Source organism: Gopherus flavomarginatus, chromosome 2, assembly GCF_025201925.1.
Source record: "Gopherus flavomarginatus isolate rGopFla2 chromosome 2, rGopFla2.mat.asm, whole genome shotgun sequence".
NCBI classification, from domain to species: domain Eukaryota; kingdom Metazoa; phylum Chordata; order Testudines; family Testudinidae; genus Gopherus; species Gopherus flavomarginatus.
In genome coordinates, this window is record NC_066618.1 from 38,035,176 (window position 1) to 38,054,389 (window position 19,214).

Below are 19,214 nucleotides of genomic sequence, written 5' to 3' on the forward strand. Positions count from 1 at the left end.
ATATAAAATATATTAATCCAAATGATTTGTCCTCCAATCTTTAGCATCTTTAGGATAGGTCAAATTTTAGACTTAAATTCTTGAGCCTTTCTTTAAGCATGTAACATTTTTGCTGACTAAATTTTTTTTACAGTAAATAGGCTGCATGCAAGATGTAAAGAAATGCAATGAATACATTAGCTGTTTTATCTCCAAAATATGGATCGAGTGTGGTCTGCTACATAGCTTTCGTTTACTATGTTTAAATATGAAGGTAGACTTTAGAAGGTCAGTCTTAGTCGTATTCTGAGTAACCAAGTAAAGACACTTCTGAATCAGATGAGGTGTCATCCCCTATACCCTCGGGGCAGAGGTGAGTATATATTGGTGGTTAGGTCAGTACATAGCCCTGGGAAGAGACCTACAGTTGTGTGGTACTGAGGTTAGAAAGGGAGACTGGTGAAGCCATGCTGGAGAAAGTCATTACAGTAACAACTGAAACTATCTGTTGGAGTCCTCAAAAAGTCTGCAGGGGGACTGTCGGTACAGAAGGATGAGTCACTGTTGAAGAAATGGATGGAGGATAAGTAGGTTTGGGTCAGTATCGGTAGGGAGTACCTCTCATTACCTCTTCGTAATGGTGATTTGGGCTCTTTGAGGATTAGGAGGTTCTCATGAGATAGGTGCCTGGATGCAGTAAAATATTAGGTGGTCCCAGAGACTGCTGTTTTTTGCTTCTGGCTATGGAAGTTGGTACCAATAAGGACTTTGCCTTGGGTTCTGGCTTTTGGAGGCACTAAGTCAGGTGCCGATGTCAGTACTGTGCTAGATGGCTTCTTGGTACATGATGTCATCTTAGTCGGGTACCGTGGTCACAGTACCAGAGGGATGGGAGCCTCAGCTCCATATTGGGACATGGTCTCCTGAGACCCAGTTCGAGGAGGTGTCTTTCCCCTTTTCTTGTTTCAGAGAATAAGAGATTTTCTTCTTGGAAGGTCTGGGGAGTATCCCTGAGCCTCCATGATCTTTGCTCACTGCAGAAGCAGAGGTGGTTGATGGAACCAATGTACCGGGAAGAGACTTGGACCCTGTGGAGCTCAGAGGGTGCTCCATGAGTAGGAGTTCAAGTCTGTCCTTCCTCAATTTTTCAGATCTGTTTTTAAATCCTAAACAGATTTTACATTTAGAGGGAATATGGCTTTCTCCCAAACAGCAGAGGCAGCTTGAATGTCTGTGGCTGAGGGGAAAGGACTTGTGGCAGGTCTGGCAAGGATTGAAGCCCAGAATATAGGGCACAACCTGCACTTGAGGCCAGGAATTTGGCCTGGAAAAAAAAAACCCCAGGAGTCCAAAATGGGCAAACAAGGAAAGAGAGCAGAAAACTTGCTCAAAGCATGAACTCCTGCTAATAAAAGAAAAAATAACTAAGAACGAACTAAAAGAAAAAGGGTACAAGAAAGTGAGGTGTAGCAAGTTGCATGGGTCAGCTAACAGATGCTGTGATGCACCGTCTCAAGCTGCAGGCAGTTGAGAGGGAGCTGGAGTCATGGTGGGTCTGCCTCTACCGAGATACCCGCATATCTTCCTGTATGGCAGGTGTCTTCATTCTCCTTCAGTTCTTTCCTCAAGCCTATTTTTTTCACCTTTCGATATTGACTTCCTCTTCCATGTGACATATGCCTCTTCTCCTCCATCTCTACTGAAAAGTACAAAAACTAGTATGCTGATGTTTGATTTAGATTGTGAGACACTCAGGCCAGTGGTCATGAAGAGAATGTGACCTGATTCTAGTCCTACGCTATGTAGAACTTAGCAAACTGTGGGTCCAAAAGCTACATTGTCCGCTTTCAGTGGGCACAGCATTTAACACATTTCTCTCTGTGTGACTCTTGAATTGAGCCTGCACTCCAAAGGGAAAGGAATGTTGTGGTCTGTCCTTAATGAACTATCCTATGAAACAAAAGTACAGCTGATAACATGGTGTTATGTGGAACTCTGGACAGCAGAGACAAGTAACTAGCTAACAGTGAGACTGATCATTCACAAGAAAGAAAAGGTGTTCCTTTTCCTGAAGACTTTATTACTAGAACAGGGTGGTACAGCAGGCTATGCTTGCCCTCTGGGCTGTTACGTTTCATGTTTACTAATTACAGTATCACATTGGTAGCCTCTTCATCCAGATAAATACACACATTTTGCCTCAAATGTTATCTAAAATATTTTTAAAAGATTGTCGCTCGAATGGGATGAAGAGAAATCTAACCCTCATTTAGCTATGTATGTGAATTGTGGGTGCTTATGAGAGTGACTACAGAAAAGCATGATACAGACATAGTGCAAGCTGCCCAGCACAACTCTGCTTGTGCATCTTAGTGTTGATTTACAGCATCTGTGTCCCTGACGTCCCTTGAGCTCCCAATGCTAATGATGTTATAAAGTGTAATAGTGAATTTCAGATAGCAAAATAATAAATATATTTAAAACGGTGGATTTGATTTAAATCAAATTGATTTAACTCATGATTTAAATTATTTAAATCACTAGTCAGGAAGACTTGATTTAATCATGGATTTCTACATAAAAGTGAATTCTTGTTGGTTGTTATAACCTTAACACACACTCTTCACAACTCAGAAATAGATGTAGGTTTCATTTTAGAAGATACACACTATACATCTTTAAGTGATTTATTTTGAAAACTTTTCAGATTAGCTTTACAGCTATATCAGAAAATGAATGATTGTTTGATTATTTCATTTACCAAAGGTAATTGAAGCAGATATTTACAAAGTTACTGGGAGGTGAGCTATCTCCAATTCAACAGGCTAATCATTAATATTTGGACGATTTTCTTGCCATGCTGTATTAGGAGAACATCACCAGACAGACATTTAAATTGTTTTAGTTAACTAAAACAACAACATAAGTATTCTGGATATTTTTCTTCAACATCAAACATATGATATTTTAATAAAACAAGCATATGTCCCTCACGTCTCACATTTATCTCCAGACTTCTTCTCGTTGTCCAGATCTATTACGCCCCCAACAATCTTCTATTCATTGAACTTTTTGACACTTTGCACTTTTAGAGAGAGATAAGGGATTGACTTTTGTACACAAATTTGCAGAGGGACAATAGAGTTGAGGTCTGTTATTTCTCACCTCTATATATTATTTATTTGAAAACATTTTTGCTGTTAACAAGCATGTTACCTCTGGAGAGATACATCCACAGTTTGGGAACCACAAAACTAAGCATCTTTGGTGCTTCTAGACTGAGCACTGAGTCCCATTGGATAGATAGAAAGATTAACCTAAAAAATCTACACAGAAGCCTCTGGAACTCCATAAGATTGGGTCCCTAATCCATGAACTGTTGGAACTCATTTACAAAACTTACCCTAAACATTACATGAATATATTGTCTCATACTATAGAATTAGAATTTTTAATCCCTAGTCCATGATGAGATATCTTTGAGCTATAATGTATCTTAATTAAAACTATCTTTAGATAAATTTTTTCCTCAAAAAGCATTTTATCAAAAAAATCTGATTTTTTTAAATCATTGATTTTTATCCATCCTGATTTAAAATGGACATTTTCGTCTATTCCCACTGCCTCTTCCCACACTTTAGGTTGTCCCCTCTGTATTTGTCACAACAGTCCTGAAGATATCCCTTATTTTAAATCCAGTCTTAGTCCCCATCCCAGCCACCCTCTCTTAGAGATATTTGCTCTTCTTTGTAGACATGCATTTTTACATACTTCCTTATGTTCACAGTCAGATCTAAGACTTCACTGTGATATTGACATTGCTTATTATCACCTTCTAGTTCCTTGCTCAGTTAAAACTCATGGACTACAGCTTGCTGCTTGGAATTCATGATGTTGAGAGAGCTGAACAGGAAGAGGTAGAGTGTGAGGAAAATGATGGAGAAGATGAAGGGGAAAGTGATGGGACCCACCCTATTGGAACGCCTCCAGACAGTCCAGGAAATACACTGAACAGCTCACAGCCTTTGGCTCCAGGGGAATTTGATCCAGCCATTGATGTTTATGGAATAAAATGCCATGAAAGTAAGCCGTATTGCTGTGAATATTTTTATGTATGAGATGGTTTTATTCTTGAATCAAAAACTCAAAGCCTTCATAACAATATAAAGGCAAAATTTTATTGCACAATATAATCCATTCTGTAGAAAAGGAAATTAGTTGAAATTAGTTCATTTTTGGTGCAACAGAAAGTTGAAGGCACTTATATTGCTTGGCTTTGATACTTAATATAATTTATTTCTTCACTATTGTAATGTCTGGAAATGCAGTAAAACAGTTTACCTACATCTCAAGCAGCTAATGTACTTGCGCAGCTGTTTACAGTGTGGCATCCTGTGTGGAGATACGGGATTCTTAGAATCCAGGAGAAAAGCTCCTTTATTGGGTGCAAATCTGTTTGCTGTACATTTACTGTTTTTTACACAGGTCGATAAGCCAATACTCTTAGCAGTGGTTCAGAAAAAGGAGCAAATCGCTGCTTTGACCTATATCTCAAAGTCTTTATTACGTCTAAAAATATTTGTAGACTTTGAGCCCAGTTTTTTAATACTAATAAGAAAATCTCATATGGAAGACTGTTTGTTTTGCATAAAAAGCAAGTGAGCTTTAAGGTAGTCCATACCACTGAGCAGGAATGCTTTCTATTTAAAGTTACCATGGATTGTTCAAGGCAGACAAAGTATCTGCTTTCCATCAAGGCCCTGCTTTGTAAACGTATTGGTAAATCCATTTTTCTACCATTCATAAATGAAATGTGATCTTAATTGTTGAAACACAAGCACTGTCTACAAAATATATGCTGTATGTATTTGGCCATTTTTCTATATTTATATCCCAGAAATAATTATGGATGCAATGAAAATACATGTTGGTTTTAACAAGGAATACTGACTTATGTCTTCTAATGTTGCACTTTGCATTATCTTTTATTTCATATGTATGAATGCAGCTAAACTATTAAAAAAAAAAAGGGTGGGGGTGGGGGCTGAACTTAAACTGTTTAAACACCTAGTCCCAGATTTGGACCTTAGTGTCCAAAATATGGGGGTTAGCATGAAAACCTCCAAGCTTAGTTACCAGCTTGGACCTGGTAAAGCTGCCACCACCCAAAAAATTAGAGTGTTTTGGGGCACTCTGGTCCCCCCCAAAAACCTTCCCTGGGGACCCCAAGACCCAAATCCCTTGAGTCTCACAACAAAGGGAAATAAACCTTTTCCCTTCCCCCCTCCAGGTGTTCCTGGAGAGATACACAGAAGCAAACTCCGTGAATCTAAACAGAGGGAGTCCACCCTCTCTGTTTCCAGTCCTGGAAACACAAGCACTTCCCTCTTCACCCAGAGGGAATGCAAAGTCAGGCTAGTAAATTTAACACACACAGATTTCCCCCTGACTTCTTCCTCCCACCAATTCCCTGGTGAGCACAGACTCAATTCCCTGGAGTCCCCCACTAAAGAAAAACTCAATCAGGAAACAGGATTTTTTCAACTCTGGGTGGAGGGTTTTCTGTGTGTGAGTCCTTTGTTCTGGGTTTTCTGCCTGCACACTCTCGGCTATGAGGGGGTTTCTATTTCCTGCTTTCTAATCTTCTGTTTCCAAGTTGTGAGTACAGAGATCATAAAAACAATAGGGGTTATTGTTTTTTTCTTTTGTATTTACATGTCTATAGTTGCTGGAGTGCTTTGAATTGTATTCTTTTTGAATAAGGCTGTTTATTCAATATTCTTTTAAGCAAATAACCCTGTATTTGTCACCTTAATACAGAGAGACCATTTGTATGTACTTTTTCTTTCTTTTTATATAAAGCTTTCTTTTTAAGACCTGTTGGAGTTTTTCTTAGTGGGGACTCCAGGGAATTGAGTCTGTGCTCACCAGGGAATTGGTGGGAGGAAGAAGTCAGGGGAAAATCTGTGTGTGTTAAATTTACTAGCTTGACTTTGCATTCCCTCTGGGTGAAGAGGGAAGTGCTTGTGTTTCCAGGACTGGAAATAGAGAGGGTGGACTCCCTCTGTTTAGATTCACGGAGTTTGCTTCTGTGTATCTCTCCAGGAACACCTGGAGGGGGGAAGGGGAAAGGTTTATTTCCCTTTGTTGTGAGACTCAAGGGATTTGGGTCTTGGGGTCCCCAGGCAAGGTTTTTGGGGGGACCAGAGTGCCCCAAAACACTCTAATTTTTTGGGTGGTGGCAGCTTTACCAGGTCCAAGCTGGTAACTAAGCTTGGAGGTTTTCATGCTAACCCCCATATTTTGGACGCTAAGGTCCAAATCTGGGACTAGGTTATGACATGGTGGCAGTGGTGGGATAGATACAATCCAGAAGCCAGTAGGAATATTATATTTTTCTTTTCTCTGCTAGGGGCTTTGTAGCAGAGAGAAACAGTTTGGTTTTAAAAGGGAACCAGAGAGAATTTTTTTTCTGCTCTCTCTGGCAGTTGTGGCTTGCATATTAAACAAGAAACCATTAAGGAGCTGTTACGGGTCTTTTGTCACACAATAGCACTCCCATTAGGAGGCAGATACCAGCACTATACTCATGCAAATAAAGTGGTTTTCTGGTTTACTTTACATTGAAAAGATTAGCTAGAGAAAGAAAGGGAAAATCTCATATGGAAGACTGTTTTGTGAGTCAGACCCCAGGAGGCAACAGAGCCTGCAGTTCAGAAGATAAACACCAGAGGGCATCCCAACACAAGAAAACAGGAACCATGCCTAACAAGACAAAAATGGAGGCCGAAGAACAAATCAAAGACGCCGAGCACAGGCGACAGATGGAAAAAAACAAACAGGAACTAGAAATAAAACAAAAAGAAATGGAAATGAAAGAAAGAGAAGAACAGATCAAACAGGCAGCCCATAAAAGAGAACAAGAAGCCAGAAATGCAGCCCACCACAGAAAACTAGAAGAAGAAGAGGTGGCCCACCGCCGAGACATGGAAAAACAACAAAAAGAAAATGAAGAGAAGGAAAAACAGAGAAAACATGAACTGGACTTAGCGCAAGCTGGGCTGCATGCGCCAGCCAATCCTAACAACCCTTCGCCAATTATGGTTCCACAGCACAGGAAATTTCCCACCTACAAGGCAGGTGATGACACCGAGGCCCTCTTGGAAAATTTCGAAAGAGCCTGTCTTGGGTACAGCATCCCTGAAGACCCGTACATGGTTGAATTGAGGCCACAGCTCAGTGGACCTTTAGCAGAGGTGGCAGCTGAAATGCCTAAGGAAAACATGAACGACTATAAACTTTTTCAAACCAAGGCCAGATACAGAATGGGGATAATCCCGGATCATGCCCGTCGGCGTTTCAGAACCCAAAAGTGGAAACCAGATGTGTCATTTCCCAAACATGCCTACTACATTGGGAAAAATTGAGAGGCCTGGATATCAGGACACAATGTTAAAATCTTGGAAGAACTGCACCTCCTCATACAAGTGGAGCAGTTCTTGGATGGTGTTCCTGAGGACATAACACGGTACATACAAGATGGAAAACCCAAAAATCTCGCTGAGGCGGGGGAGATTGGAGCCAGATGGATGGAAGTGGCAGAAAGCAAGAAAGCTACTGTCAAGGGGAACGAATACCCCAGGGGGCACACCGACCATAAGCCCTACAACCGAGGACAGCCAAAGACCCCACATACAACCCAAGTAAAGCCACAGACACACTATTCTTCCACCTCACCAGTCTCCAGTAACCCACCTCAACCCAGTGACCCATCAGATGGAAGATGCTTTAAGTGTAATGAACTGGGACATATCAAGGCCAACTGTCCAAAGAACGCCATCCGAGTGCAGTTCATTACACCACCATCACACCAAAGATCCCCAGGCCCAGATGCCTCTCAAATACCCTTGGAGCGAAGGGAAAAATTGAGAGTGGGCGGAAAAAAGGTTACTGCGTGGAGAGACACGGGGGCACAAGTGTCAGCTATCCACCAATCCTTCGTAGACCCCAAATTCATCAACCCAAAGGCCCAAGTGACAATTTACCCCTTCATGTCACAAGCTGTAGACTTGCCTACAGGTGAACTGCCTGTCCAGTACAAAGGCTGGTCAGGAATGTGGACTTTTGCAGTCTATGACAATTATCCTATCCCCATGCTACTGGGGGAAGACTTGGCCAACCAGGTGAAGCGGGCCAAGCGAGTGGGAATGGTTACACGTAGCCAAACCAGGCAAGCTTCCAGACCCATTCCTGTTCCTGAGCCGTCCACAGATGCCCCGTCTGTGTTACCAGAGACCCAGACAGAGGTAGTGGACCCGGATTCCATGCCAACCACTGAAACAGCCACAGCACCTCCAGTCCCAGGCCCGGAACTGGAACAGCAACCAGCACCAGCAAGTGCAACCACGTCTTCAAACTCAATGCCAGAGGGCGCCAGCGAGCCAGAACTGGCAGAAGCAACAGACAGCCATACCCAAAAGGCTCAGCCAAAGCCTGAAATACCCTCAGGTGCACCAGCGGAGAGCGGTTCACCAGCAACGGAAACAACCCCATCACCTACATCGCTTCCAGAGGGACCAAGCCCAAGTCCACAGTCTGAGGAAGAACTGGTGACCCCAGCCTCAAGGGAACAGTTCCAGACTGAGCAGGAAGCAGATGACAGCCTTCAGAAAGCTTGAGCGGCGGCACGGAGCACCCCACCGCCTCTCAGCTCTTCTAATCGATCCCGGTTTGTTATAGACCAAGGACTTTTATACAAGGAGATTCTTTCTGGTGGACACCGGGAAGAATGGCAGCTGCAAAAACAGTTGGTGGTTCCAACTAAATACCGGGGGAAGCTCTTAAGCTTAGCCCATGATCATCCCAGTGGCCATGCTGGGGTGAACAGAACCAAGGACTGGTTGGGGAAGTCTTTCCACTGGGAGGGGATGGGCAAGGACATTGCCAAGTATGTCCTGTCTTGTGAGGTATGCCAAAGAGTGGGAAAACCCCAAGACCAGGTCAAGGCCCCTCTCCAGCCACTTCCCATAATTGAGGTCCCATTTCAGCAAGTAGCTGTGGATATTCTGGGTCCTTTCCCAAAAAAGACGCCCAGGGGAAAGCAGTACGTACTGACTTTCGTGGACTTTGCTACCCGATGGCCGGAAGCTGTAGCTCTAGGCAACACCAGGGCTAACACTGTGTGCCTGGCCCTAACAGACATTTTTGCCAGGGTAGGTTGGCCCTCTGACATCCTTACAGATTCAGGATCTAATTTCCTGGCAGGGACCATGCTGCACTAAAGTGGCTTCATACTGCCAAGGAAAACAACAAGAAACTTCTTCGTTGAAGTTTAGCTCTCCAATATTTTGATTTTCAAATTCAGCACATCTCAGGAGCTTCTAACAAAGTAGCTAATGCACTCTCCCGTGAGAGTTTCCCAGAATCCAGTAGTTAAAAAGTGTTCTTAAACTGTAGAAGTCTGTTAGTTATATACTTAGTGGTATATGTAAAGGTGCTTGTGTTGTATTAATCTGTTTATTTTAAAGTTCTAGGAGGAAATCGCCGCCAGTGAGCTTCCCCACTGTCTGCAATTTGGGGGGCGTGTCATAAACAGATAGCTAAGGGTTAACGTCTCTTTCACCTGGAAAGAAATATCTGAAACACCTGACCAGAGGACCAATCAGGAAACAGGATTTTTTCAACTCTGGGTGGAGGGTTTTTTGTGTGTGAGTCCTTTGTTCTGGGTTTTCTGCCTGCACTCTCTCGGCTATGAGGGGGTTTCTATTTCCTGCTTTCTAATCTTCTGTTTCCAAGTTGTGAGTACAGAGATCATAAAAACAATAGGGGTTATTGTTTTTATGATCTCTGTACTCACAACTTGGAAACAGAAGATTAGAAAGCAGGAAATAGAAACCCCCTCATAGCCGAGAGAGTGCAGGCAGAAAACCCAGAACAAAGGACTCACACACAAAAAACCCTCCACCCAGAGTTGAAAAAATCCTGTTTCCTGACTGGTCCTCTGGTCAGGTGTTTCAGATACTTCTTTCCAGGTGAAAGAGACGTTAACCCTTAGCTCTCTGTTTATGACACACCTAAAGCTCTGACTGAATTCAGCCTCTCCCTTTCCTGAAGATTGACTTCATTTTAGTCACCTGTCAAAAGAAGGACTCTAGATTAAAACACTTGTAAAGTCATTCTGACGGCAATACGTTTGTCATTCTGCAGATGCACCTAGGAAGGAGGTATACTTTATGGCCATTATTGACATTCTTACTCATTATGATGCAAAAAAGAAAGCTGCCCATGCTGCAAAAACTGTTAAACACGGTGTAAGTATCTGTTTGTTTTCTCTAATTCCATTGCTGCTTCTGAATATTTGCTATTGAATGCCCTTCTGTGGCATAGTTTTGGGGATTTATGGAAGGATGCAAAATAAGTCAAGTTTTCTTTTTAATTTTGTTAATTAAATATTTAAATAATTGTGATTGATTGTTACAAGTTAAATATTAAGAGTGAAAATGCTTTCCTACCCTCACAAGCCGTGTTCATTATTGGTGAACACTATAATATATGCTGCATCATTATATCATTTCTAGATATTGTGAGACTTTTTAAAATTGGGTTTATAGCAATAAACACCTGAATATATCCATTGCAGAATGTGGCAAGTATTTATCACAGTGGCTTTGGATGTAGGCTAGAGTGTCCTCTCAAAGTCCCACAGAGTGAAAACTCTTTTTCACCCTGTGATTGTATTAGGAAAGAATCTCAAAAATACTATGCCAGTTGCAGATAAATACATCATTTATAGTGTACTGAATTATTTTTCCAAATAGCCAACACTTAAAACTTAGTAACCAAGTTAAAGAGCAACTCTCAGAAGCTGAATAGCCTCTTACTATTGCAAATGCTCAATAGCGCAAGGCACATCTTTGCCAAAAGATAGCCTAACCCTTTAATATTTTGGTGATTTGAGCAGTGGTTTTACCTAGAAGTTAAAGAACATAATGACTATGTTGTGCATTTGTTGGCCGAATCTGCTGAGAGTTTACTCCAAATTGTATAATATGATTTACTTTGTAAGGCTTTTAGTAAAATACAGTTTGGGGGGGAAAAAAAGCATAAAAACTCAGATGTATTGCTTCACTACCTTAAAATCCCTTGTCTGAAGGATATGCGTTGTAAATACAGAGAAGGCAGTATGACTATCACTATTTGACTATAAAGGTAGTTAAGCTCTGGAATAAGCTTTCAAGGGAGGTTGTGGAATCCCCACCACTGGAAGTTTTTAAAAACAGGTTGGACAAACACCTGTGAAGGATGACAGGTTTCAGAGTAGCAGCCGTGTTAGTCTGTTTCCGCAAAAAGAACAGGAGTACTTGTGGCACCTTAGAAACTAACAAATGTATTTGAGCATAAGCTTTCGTGGGCTACAGCTCACTTCTTCAGATGCACAGAATGGAATATATAGTGAGGAGAGATATGTATCTATATCTGTTCCATTCTGTGCATCCAAAGAAGTGGGCTGTAGCCCACAAACGCTTATGCTCAAATACATTTGTTAGTCTTTAAGGTGCCATAAGTACTCCTATTCTTTCTGTGAAGGATGGTCTGTGTTTCCTTGATCCTGCATCAGGGCAGGGAGCTGGACTTGATGACTTCCCAAGGTCCCTTCCAGCCCTACATCTCTATGATTCTGTCATTGTGGGCCACCATTTTAGGGATTGATCCTGTAAACATGAGTAACTTTATCCAGCTGAGCAGTCACATTGACTACTCAGTGAGACTGCTCTTGTGAGTAAAAATGCACACATACAGTAAGTATTTGCAGTATCGGGCCCTTAGCTATCCTTTTTTTAAACAAATACTGGAGAACGTCGTTGTTGATTAGTATCAGTTGCTTTCAAATTCTCAGCAATAAATCGCAGTAATTAATTTATAAAGGTCATTTCTGTCATACACTATAAAGAAGCTGAATGTGGAGGCAGCCCTTGTACAATCAGCTGATGATTACTAACAAAGTTTAAATTGAATCCTCTTTTAAAAAACCCACTCGCTTCTCTCTGAAATATTTTATCTACTATTGTTGTAAGCAATGCCTAGGATTACAATAACTAACTAAAAGAGATTAGGAAATTTATTTTTCTCTATTTGAAGGGGTTTTTACTTTCTTCATTGGACAGCATTTAATGTGTATTCAATTTTACTGCTCAAGTCCTGATCCAGCTTTTATTGAAGTCAATGAGATTCTTTCCATTCACTGCCTCAAGTTTTCTCCATATATGTCAAGGACTTTGAGAACCTGAGATGAAAACTACTGTGGGTGAAATCCTGGTCCCATTGAAATCAATGGGAGTTTTGCCATTGGCTTCAGTTTAGCTTATACAGAAGTGCAAAATTACTAGTTATTGTTGTCAGCCAATCCAAAAATAGTCTGATTTGCCTTTTCAAGATAATATAACCTATCCGATTGACATATATTAACAAACAGTGATTACTAGATGTCTGTCCTAATCTGGAGTTATCGTCCATCTGAAGATACCTGTTCGAAGAAAACCTGATGATTCTGTCTGTATCTTGGTAATTAAATGCTAGAAATTACAAGGGAGCTTAAAAGTTTCGGAGGGTCAGTTAGGGTAGAGAGAATGTTACACTTTTAAAAGGAGGGGATTGCTCCTGCAGTCATGGCAGTGAGTACAGTTACTCCAGTGCCAAACCACTTGGAGTTCCATGGGATTCTGCATGGGAGTAATTAATTACCTTTGTCTGCGATCCTGTTTGCAGATTCAGGCCTGGGGACTGAAAATTGCAAGGGAGTTTTAAGTAATGGTTTCCATACAAAAATATTCGATTAAGACTGCTTTTCTTCTCCTTTTTACTTCTCCCCTGTATAGGCAGGTGCAGAGATTTCAACCGTTAACCCTGAACAGTATTCAAAGCGCTTCTTGGACTTTATCGCCAATATCTTGACGTAACCTATCATGTTACATAGGACAGACACCAGACCTGGGGACAGCATCGGTGGCTACAAGTGTAGGGAAAAGAAAGGAACTCAGAGAAGTCTCATCTTGCAGAAAGCCAACCCCCTTGTTTACATCTGCTGGTAAAGATGACTAATTTGGGGTGGAATACTCGCTTTAACAGCTGCCTGATATTCCCAGCATAGTTCTAGCTATTTCTGACTTTTTTATGTGTGCAAAAAATATATATATAAATTAATTAATGAATTGAGAAGATCAGCTTTACTCAGAGTGCACTGAAATGGCAACACTCTGATGCTACTAGCTGAAATGGAATGAATGAGCAGAGGTGTGAGGGTGGGAGAGGAGTAAATGCATGTTAAATCTACAATATTGGTATCAAATTGTAAACTGTGGATCAGTTTATATTTTGAATGAAAGGATGCAAGACAGTATTCATGATGATAATAATAATGATGATGATAATAATAATAAAACCTTTACTGCGAATGTTACACTTAGACCCTGCACGCTGGCACTCCTTAAAAACAGCAGCAACATTAAATCCTTGGTGCTGGAAGCTTTTCTGTTAGCTCCATTGCTTTTTTTTTTTTTATTAGCACATTGCATCAGGAAGACCAGACTCCCAAGAGTCCAAGAGCTAATGTCTCTTGTTTTACAAAGAGATAATGCCATATTCATGCTGCATATATGTTTTTGCTATAGCGAATTTATGTCAGGGGAAAAACCTGCTTATTTCACTTTTATTACCTGAAGTTTTTTTCATTGTTATACTGTTATATTCTTGCAATATATGAGCTAATAATGCTACAGGGGGAAAAAGGTTTATTTGAAGAAGTGCATAGCTTTGGGCAATAGTAACCTCATCTTCCAGCACAGGAAGGTGAGCAAAGTGATCGAAATTTCCATTCTCCTATAATCTAATGAGAATCCGAATTTTAAATGCTTATATTGTACTGTTTAAACAGTGGTATTTTATTATAAATTATCCCTCTAAAAATCAATCCTGAATTTTACTGTTTACATTATTAGGAAAACAGGGATACTTTTGAATTTCAGTGTTTGTGTACAGTATGTGATTTTGAAGTTTACATGTAAAGTTATTTTGCAGTACAGATGAAGTAATCTTTGTCATCTCTCAAGGTGTAACTTGCAGTAATGTCTCATTCACCTCCATGGTAGAGTCTCTCTTACAATAAACTGAGAGAGGTTGTTTTTGAGGGGTTTTTTTCAGATGTTCTTTATCATCTTAAATGACTTGTTTTAGTATTTCCCAAATTTGGTTGTATAAAATATTGCCTAAAACTGTGCTGATCATGTTTAACCTGTTAAAAATTTTAAACAATGATACTGTATTTACTTTCTTTCTTTCCTGTTTTTTTTCCTCTGAAAGGTTCCAAGCTTAAAAAGTGAGACACAAAATTAGACATGCTTAAAGTTTATCTACTTATACACTGTGCTAAAGCTGTGCCTTTAAAGCTCTTCATTGAAACAGTTGTTTTTATAGGCAATTTAGAAAACAAACTCCCACCATAACTTATAACTTAACAAACCTAGGAGTGCCAGGATGACTTCTCCAGTAACTTAATGTCAGTGCTGTTAAGACTGCAACTGTGCATAATGTACGTAGTGTTTACTTCAGAGAAACCTATTAAAAAAGCAGAACTGAATCGTCAGCAGCCAAAGGCAATACCGTCCCTATTGCTGTGTACTTTTTTTTTTTTAAAAACATGGTTTTGTTACCCTTGACTTAGGGATGTTAACAGCACTGTAATGTATGTGTGTGCTTCTGAATAGTATGTATTTAAATACATTGATAGTGTGGCTTGATTTTTTTGTCCCCTTTTCATGACCCCAGTTAACTGTGGCATTTCATGAATGTTCTGTTTTCTGAAGTATACTGTGGCTCCTAAAGTTGAGACTGCAGAGAGGCCCTGAAGTAAAAAACTAAGGTACACATACATGATCTGAGTAAATAATTAATTGTGGCTAATTAGTGTATGCTTTTTAGAAGCTTACCTCAAAGCATTCTTTTTGTCTGTAACAAAAGTCTGTCACTCGTTACTTCTGATAAACTGTTTATTTGGACAGGGTAAGGAAGATTCACATTGTATCTCCTAGAGCAAAGACTACACTCCAGACATGAGCAGGGCTTTATAAAATAAAGCACTTTGATGACTCACTAGGTTAATCCTTTGTCCCTCTGTTTCGACCGCACTTTTGATCACTTGTAGATTGAATTTTGGATACTAAAGCAAACGTATTATTCAAATATGTATATCTAATGAAAAATCTTCAGTTTCATATTTTTCTTTGACTTAACAGCCTCTTTTTTCCATATTTTCTCCAACTGGCTTGAAGGTTTTTGGCTTTGTCTTTGTGCTTGAATGTAATTTCTGAGGTAACCCAACCTGTGCTCTGAGAGCAAATATGCAGATTTGTTAGTAGCAATTCTATGGAGTAACATTAAGGTTTAATACAAAATTGAAACTTCCTCCATGGTGGCTTATTGAAAGAGCGGGTTGACATAAATAATGTAACACCCCCAACCAAATCAGTTATTAAAAAGTACTCAGAAGCAGGTTAGAATAATTCTGGAGTTTGTAGACCAAAAAACTCCTGTGTGTTCTGGCATTACAGTGCTTTGATTGTCAGACCTTTCCGCACATGATGTTTCCTATGCTGTGTCTCGGGGTGGCAATGCCAGAGCCCAAGTCTAATTCACACTGCTCTTTCTTCCATTTTGACTGGGAGTCTTTATTGTTTTAATTTCCTTATTTATCATGGAACTATAAGAATATAATGAGCCTTTTACCTGAAGAATGTACATGGTAGAACTTGTTCATTTTCTTCATAGGGGACAACTCATGTAACAAAGTCGTTATCTTAAGCAGGAGGGGAGAGAGAGGAAAGGAGTAGCTCCCTAGTGATCCAGTGAGCCTCTTAATATACTGTCCAGTCATCCTAGGCCCTGCTGGGTCCCCACTAGCACTTCTGCATATGCCCTTGACATAGTCACTCCTACAAGTGTTTAGTTTTTAATGTGAATTTGGTGCTCAAGGAAGTGCAGCACAGGCTAGAGTCCGACTAGCATGGGAGGGTGATGTGCAAGTGTCCCCAGCCAACTCTGAGATTGTGCCTCAATTCTAACCTGTATTTTAACACCCATTTCTTGAGCAGGGTGCCAGCTGGGCAAATTGTGTGCTAGTTTTAGAAAGTGGACTCATAGCTGTTGTTCTTTGGGAGGAGACCTCCAAACGTGATTTCACTGGCAACATGCGATAAGATTTGCACCCAGTGGCAAAAGGCACTAGTTTCTTATAGTACGAGCATCTACAGTGAGGAAGGTACTGGCTGTCCAACTACAGAGAAAGAAACTGTCCTTGCCTCAACGAGGTTACTTCAGCAGACTTTTCAATTAAATACTGAACAATCAGGACCTTTTCCATTATTTCTAAGTGGTGCTTTTCACTCTTTCTCGAGAGCTTCTGGACTTCATCCAACTGGACTTTCCAAGAAGTGTCCTGCATTCAAGTCCTTCATAGATCCCTAGAAGGGTTGCCTATAGAATAGAGGGTTCAGTCCAGCAGGCCCCTAGGATGCCAATCCACATTTAATATTTTAATGACCACACTGCAGTCTCTCTGATGGAACCTCCTTTCTGCAGTTCCCCCCAAGGACTTCTAGGCTGCTGCCACAGATTCTGAACAAAGTGCACCCCACTAGTCTCACTCATCCCCACCCATGGACTAGTCTTTGACCCCACCCTCTCTAACAGATCCCCACAGTCTGGGTGACTAACAGTTATGTGTATGGAGGGCTTCACAATCTAGACCCTGGCTGGCAGCTGCTGCTCACTTCTTCTAGCATCTGAAGAAGGCATGGATCATCATTACATGCCCACATGGTACTGTATCCACTGGGGAGGGGCAGAAAGTCATTTCTGTACAATTTCAATTACATTTTTTGATTTGACTTTCATTTGCTGGTCTGAACCTGTGTGGGTGTTGATTATATCCAAAATTTATGTTCGTATCTGCCATATTAATGCAAGTTCTACAGCCAAAGGAACAGAAATATGTTTTTCAAGTCACAAGAAGTTATTGGAAACCAATAGCGCCAAACTTAATCCAAGTTTATTATCTGAAATTCAGCTTACCTCTAGCATTTACCTCTTTTTCCAAACACAAGATGAGTGGGCAGGTGCCTGTACCAAAAGGAACAGTTACCTTCTGGTAATGGTACTTCACATTCTTCCCTTATCTATTCTTCCCCTCCTTTATTCTGGCTTCTTCTGAAGTTTACTTAAGTTGGGAGTGGGGAGAAAGGGAATTGCTGACTCCAGGGGGAAGAGTTGTCTTTACCTCCTATGGTAGGGTTTACATTTTTTTTTCCTGATGGATGGAGAAAAGGACTGTGAAAACTACCAGTAATTGATCTTACTGTATGTACTGAACAATGTAAACATTTGCTTTTGTGCAGACCAAGTGTTCATTTCCAAACATATGATTTGACATCAAAATGGTTGATCCGGATAGAATTGCAGTGTCTCAAAGGACTCCGGTTACAACTAAGTAACCTTTGCTTTTCTGAAAGCACAGATGAAAAGGCATCTGAATCTATTAAAAGCGTTTCCTGTCTCTCTAGCACATTTATACATGGATTTATACAACATTTAATTAAATAATTTCTCAGTCACATTCATGTACTAAGATTTTAAACAAATGCTAAATGAATAGATGAGCAGAATATGACTTTAAAATAGGAGTGCTAATTCCTGCTTAATTGTAGTTGCATTTTCAAGCATGCCACAATCATTTAAAAAACAAATGAGACTTTTTTAAATTGGGTTTATAGCTCCCTACCTAGCTTCTTGGAAGCAGTGACATGTCCCTCCCTAAGCTCCTAGCTCCGTGTGCTGCCAGCTCCACAGCTCCTATTGGCCAGGAACCATGGAGCTGAGGGAGGGACATGTTGCCACTTCCAGGGAGCCCCCCCAAGGTAACCGCTACCCAGAGCCCTCATCCCTACCCGCACCCCAGCCCTGAGCCCCTCCGCCCCCAAACGCCTGCTGCTGTGGGGCGGTGGCCCAAAACTACCCCAGCAGCAGCCAATGCAACTTGCCCAGGGGCTGCCTGAGCTGCTCGGGCAGCCCCGGAGCTAGCCACACCGGCCACTGCAAAAGTCACAGAATTGAAAATCACAACATCCATGATTTCCATGACCTTCATGACAAACTCACAGCCTTAACTATAATCCCATATATTCTGTACTAGCCCTCCCAGTGCACATGTCTTCTCTGCTCGAGGCAGCGAAGTAGCTTTCTAATCTAGCAGGTGAGAGGGCAGGAGCACAGTCATAAGCTGTCTGTGCCCAGCCCTGCTTCTAAACTCCAGGAAGAAGTTGTTTTTAAACAGAAACTTATTAACACATACACATGAATATGCTGGGCTAAACATACTGAAACAATGTTCTTCAGCTTGGATTGATTTTAATTCCTCAGTGAGGCGAGGGAAAAACAAGCTCCAGCAATTCTGAATTAGATAAGCACAAGATTTTAATCAGAACAAATAGGGAGAGTATAGTTATTTAATACTTGCTTAAATCAACAATGACAGAGCTAAGCTTACTTAACTTTCTAATGATTATTCACAGAGGGAAAGCATGGAAAATTTCAGCCCAAAAGACGTTTATTTGAGGAAAATGCTGAGCAACTGGGAAACACTAAAAGATGGAGGTTCGATTGGAAATTGGAACTTAACCATAACTATACAGTAATTTCCACTATTGCAGAAACTGTCACGTTTATACATATCTCATCCAATTACATTCACTGTCTCAGTGAATTACTCCCACAGGATCCAGTTCAGCAAAGCACTTGTAGATTCATAGATTTGAAGGCCAGAAGGGGACCATTGTCATCGTTTAGTCTGACCTCCTGTACAATGCAGGCCATAGAACTTCTTCAAAAATAAATCCTAGAGCAGAGCTTTTGGAAAAACTTCCAGTCTTGATTTTAAAGTTTCAGTGATGGAGAATCTACCACAACCCTTGGTAAATGTTGCAATGGTTAATTCCCTTCGCTGTTAACAATTTACACCTTCTTTCCGGTCTGAATTTGTCTGGCTTCAACTTCCAGCCACCATATCATGTTAAACCTTTCTCTGCTAGATTGACAAATCTGTTATTAAATATTTGTTCCCCAGGTAGATATTTATAGACTGTAATCAAGTCATCTCTTAACCATCTCTTTGTTAAGCTAAATGGACTGAG

General features: G+C 40.7%; 1 protein-coding gene across 5 annotated transcripts in view; it reads left to right on the forward strand.

Moving 5' to 3' along the window:
- The window catches only part of PIP4K2A (phosphatidylinositol-5-phosphate 4-kinase type 2 alpha), a 236,183-nt gene extending 221,060 nt beyond the window's left edge, over nt 1-15,123 (forward strand). For 4 of the 5 annotated variants that reach the window (XM_050942294.1, XM_050942296.1, XM_050942298.1 and 1 more), the window contains 3 exons: nt 3,819-4,062; nt 10,186-10,289; nt 12,855-15,123. In XM_050942294.1, coding sequence (XP_050798251.1) covers nt 3,819-4,062; nt 10,186-10,289; nt 12,855-12,935 — 429 coding nt within the window. In that variant the 3' untranslated portion in view covers nt 12,936-15,123. The remainder of the gene's footprint in view (nt 1-3,818; nt 4,063-10,185; nt 10,290-12,854) is intronic. The other variant, XM_050942297.1, reaches the window with a different exon arrangement.
- The last annotated feature ends 4,091 nt before the right edge of the window (nt 15,124-19,214 follow it).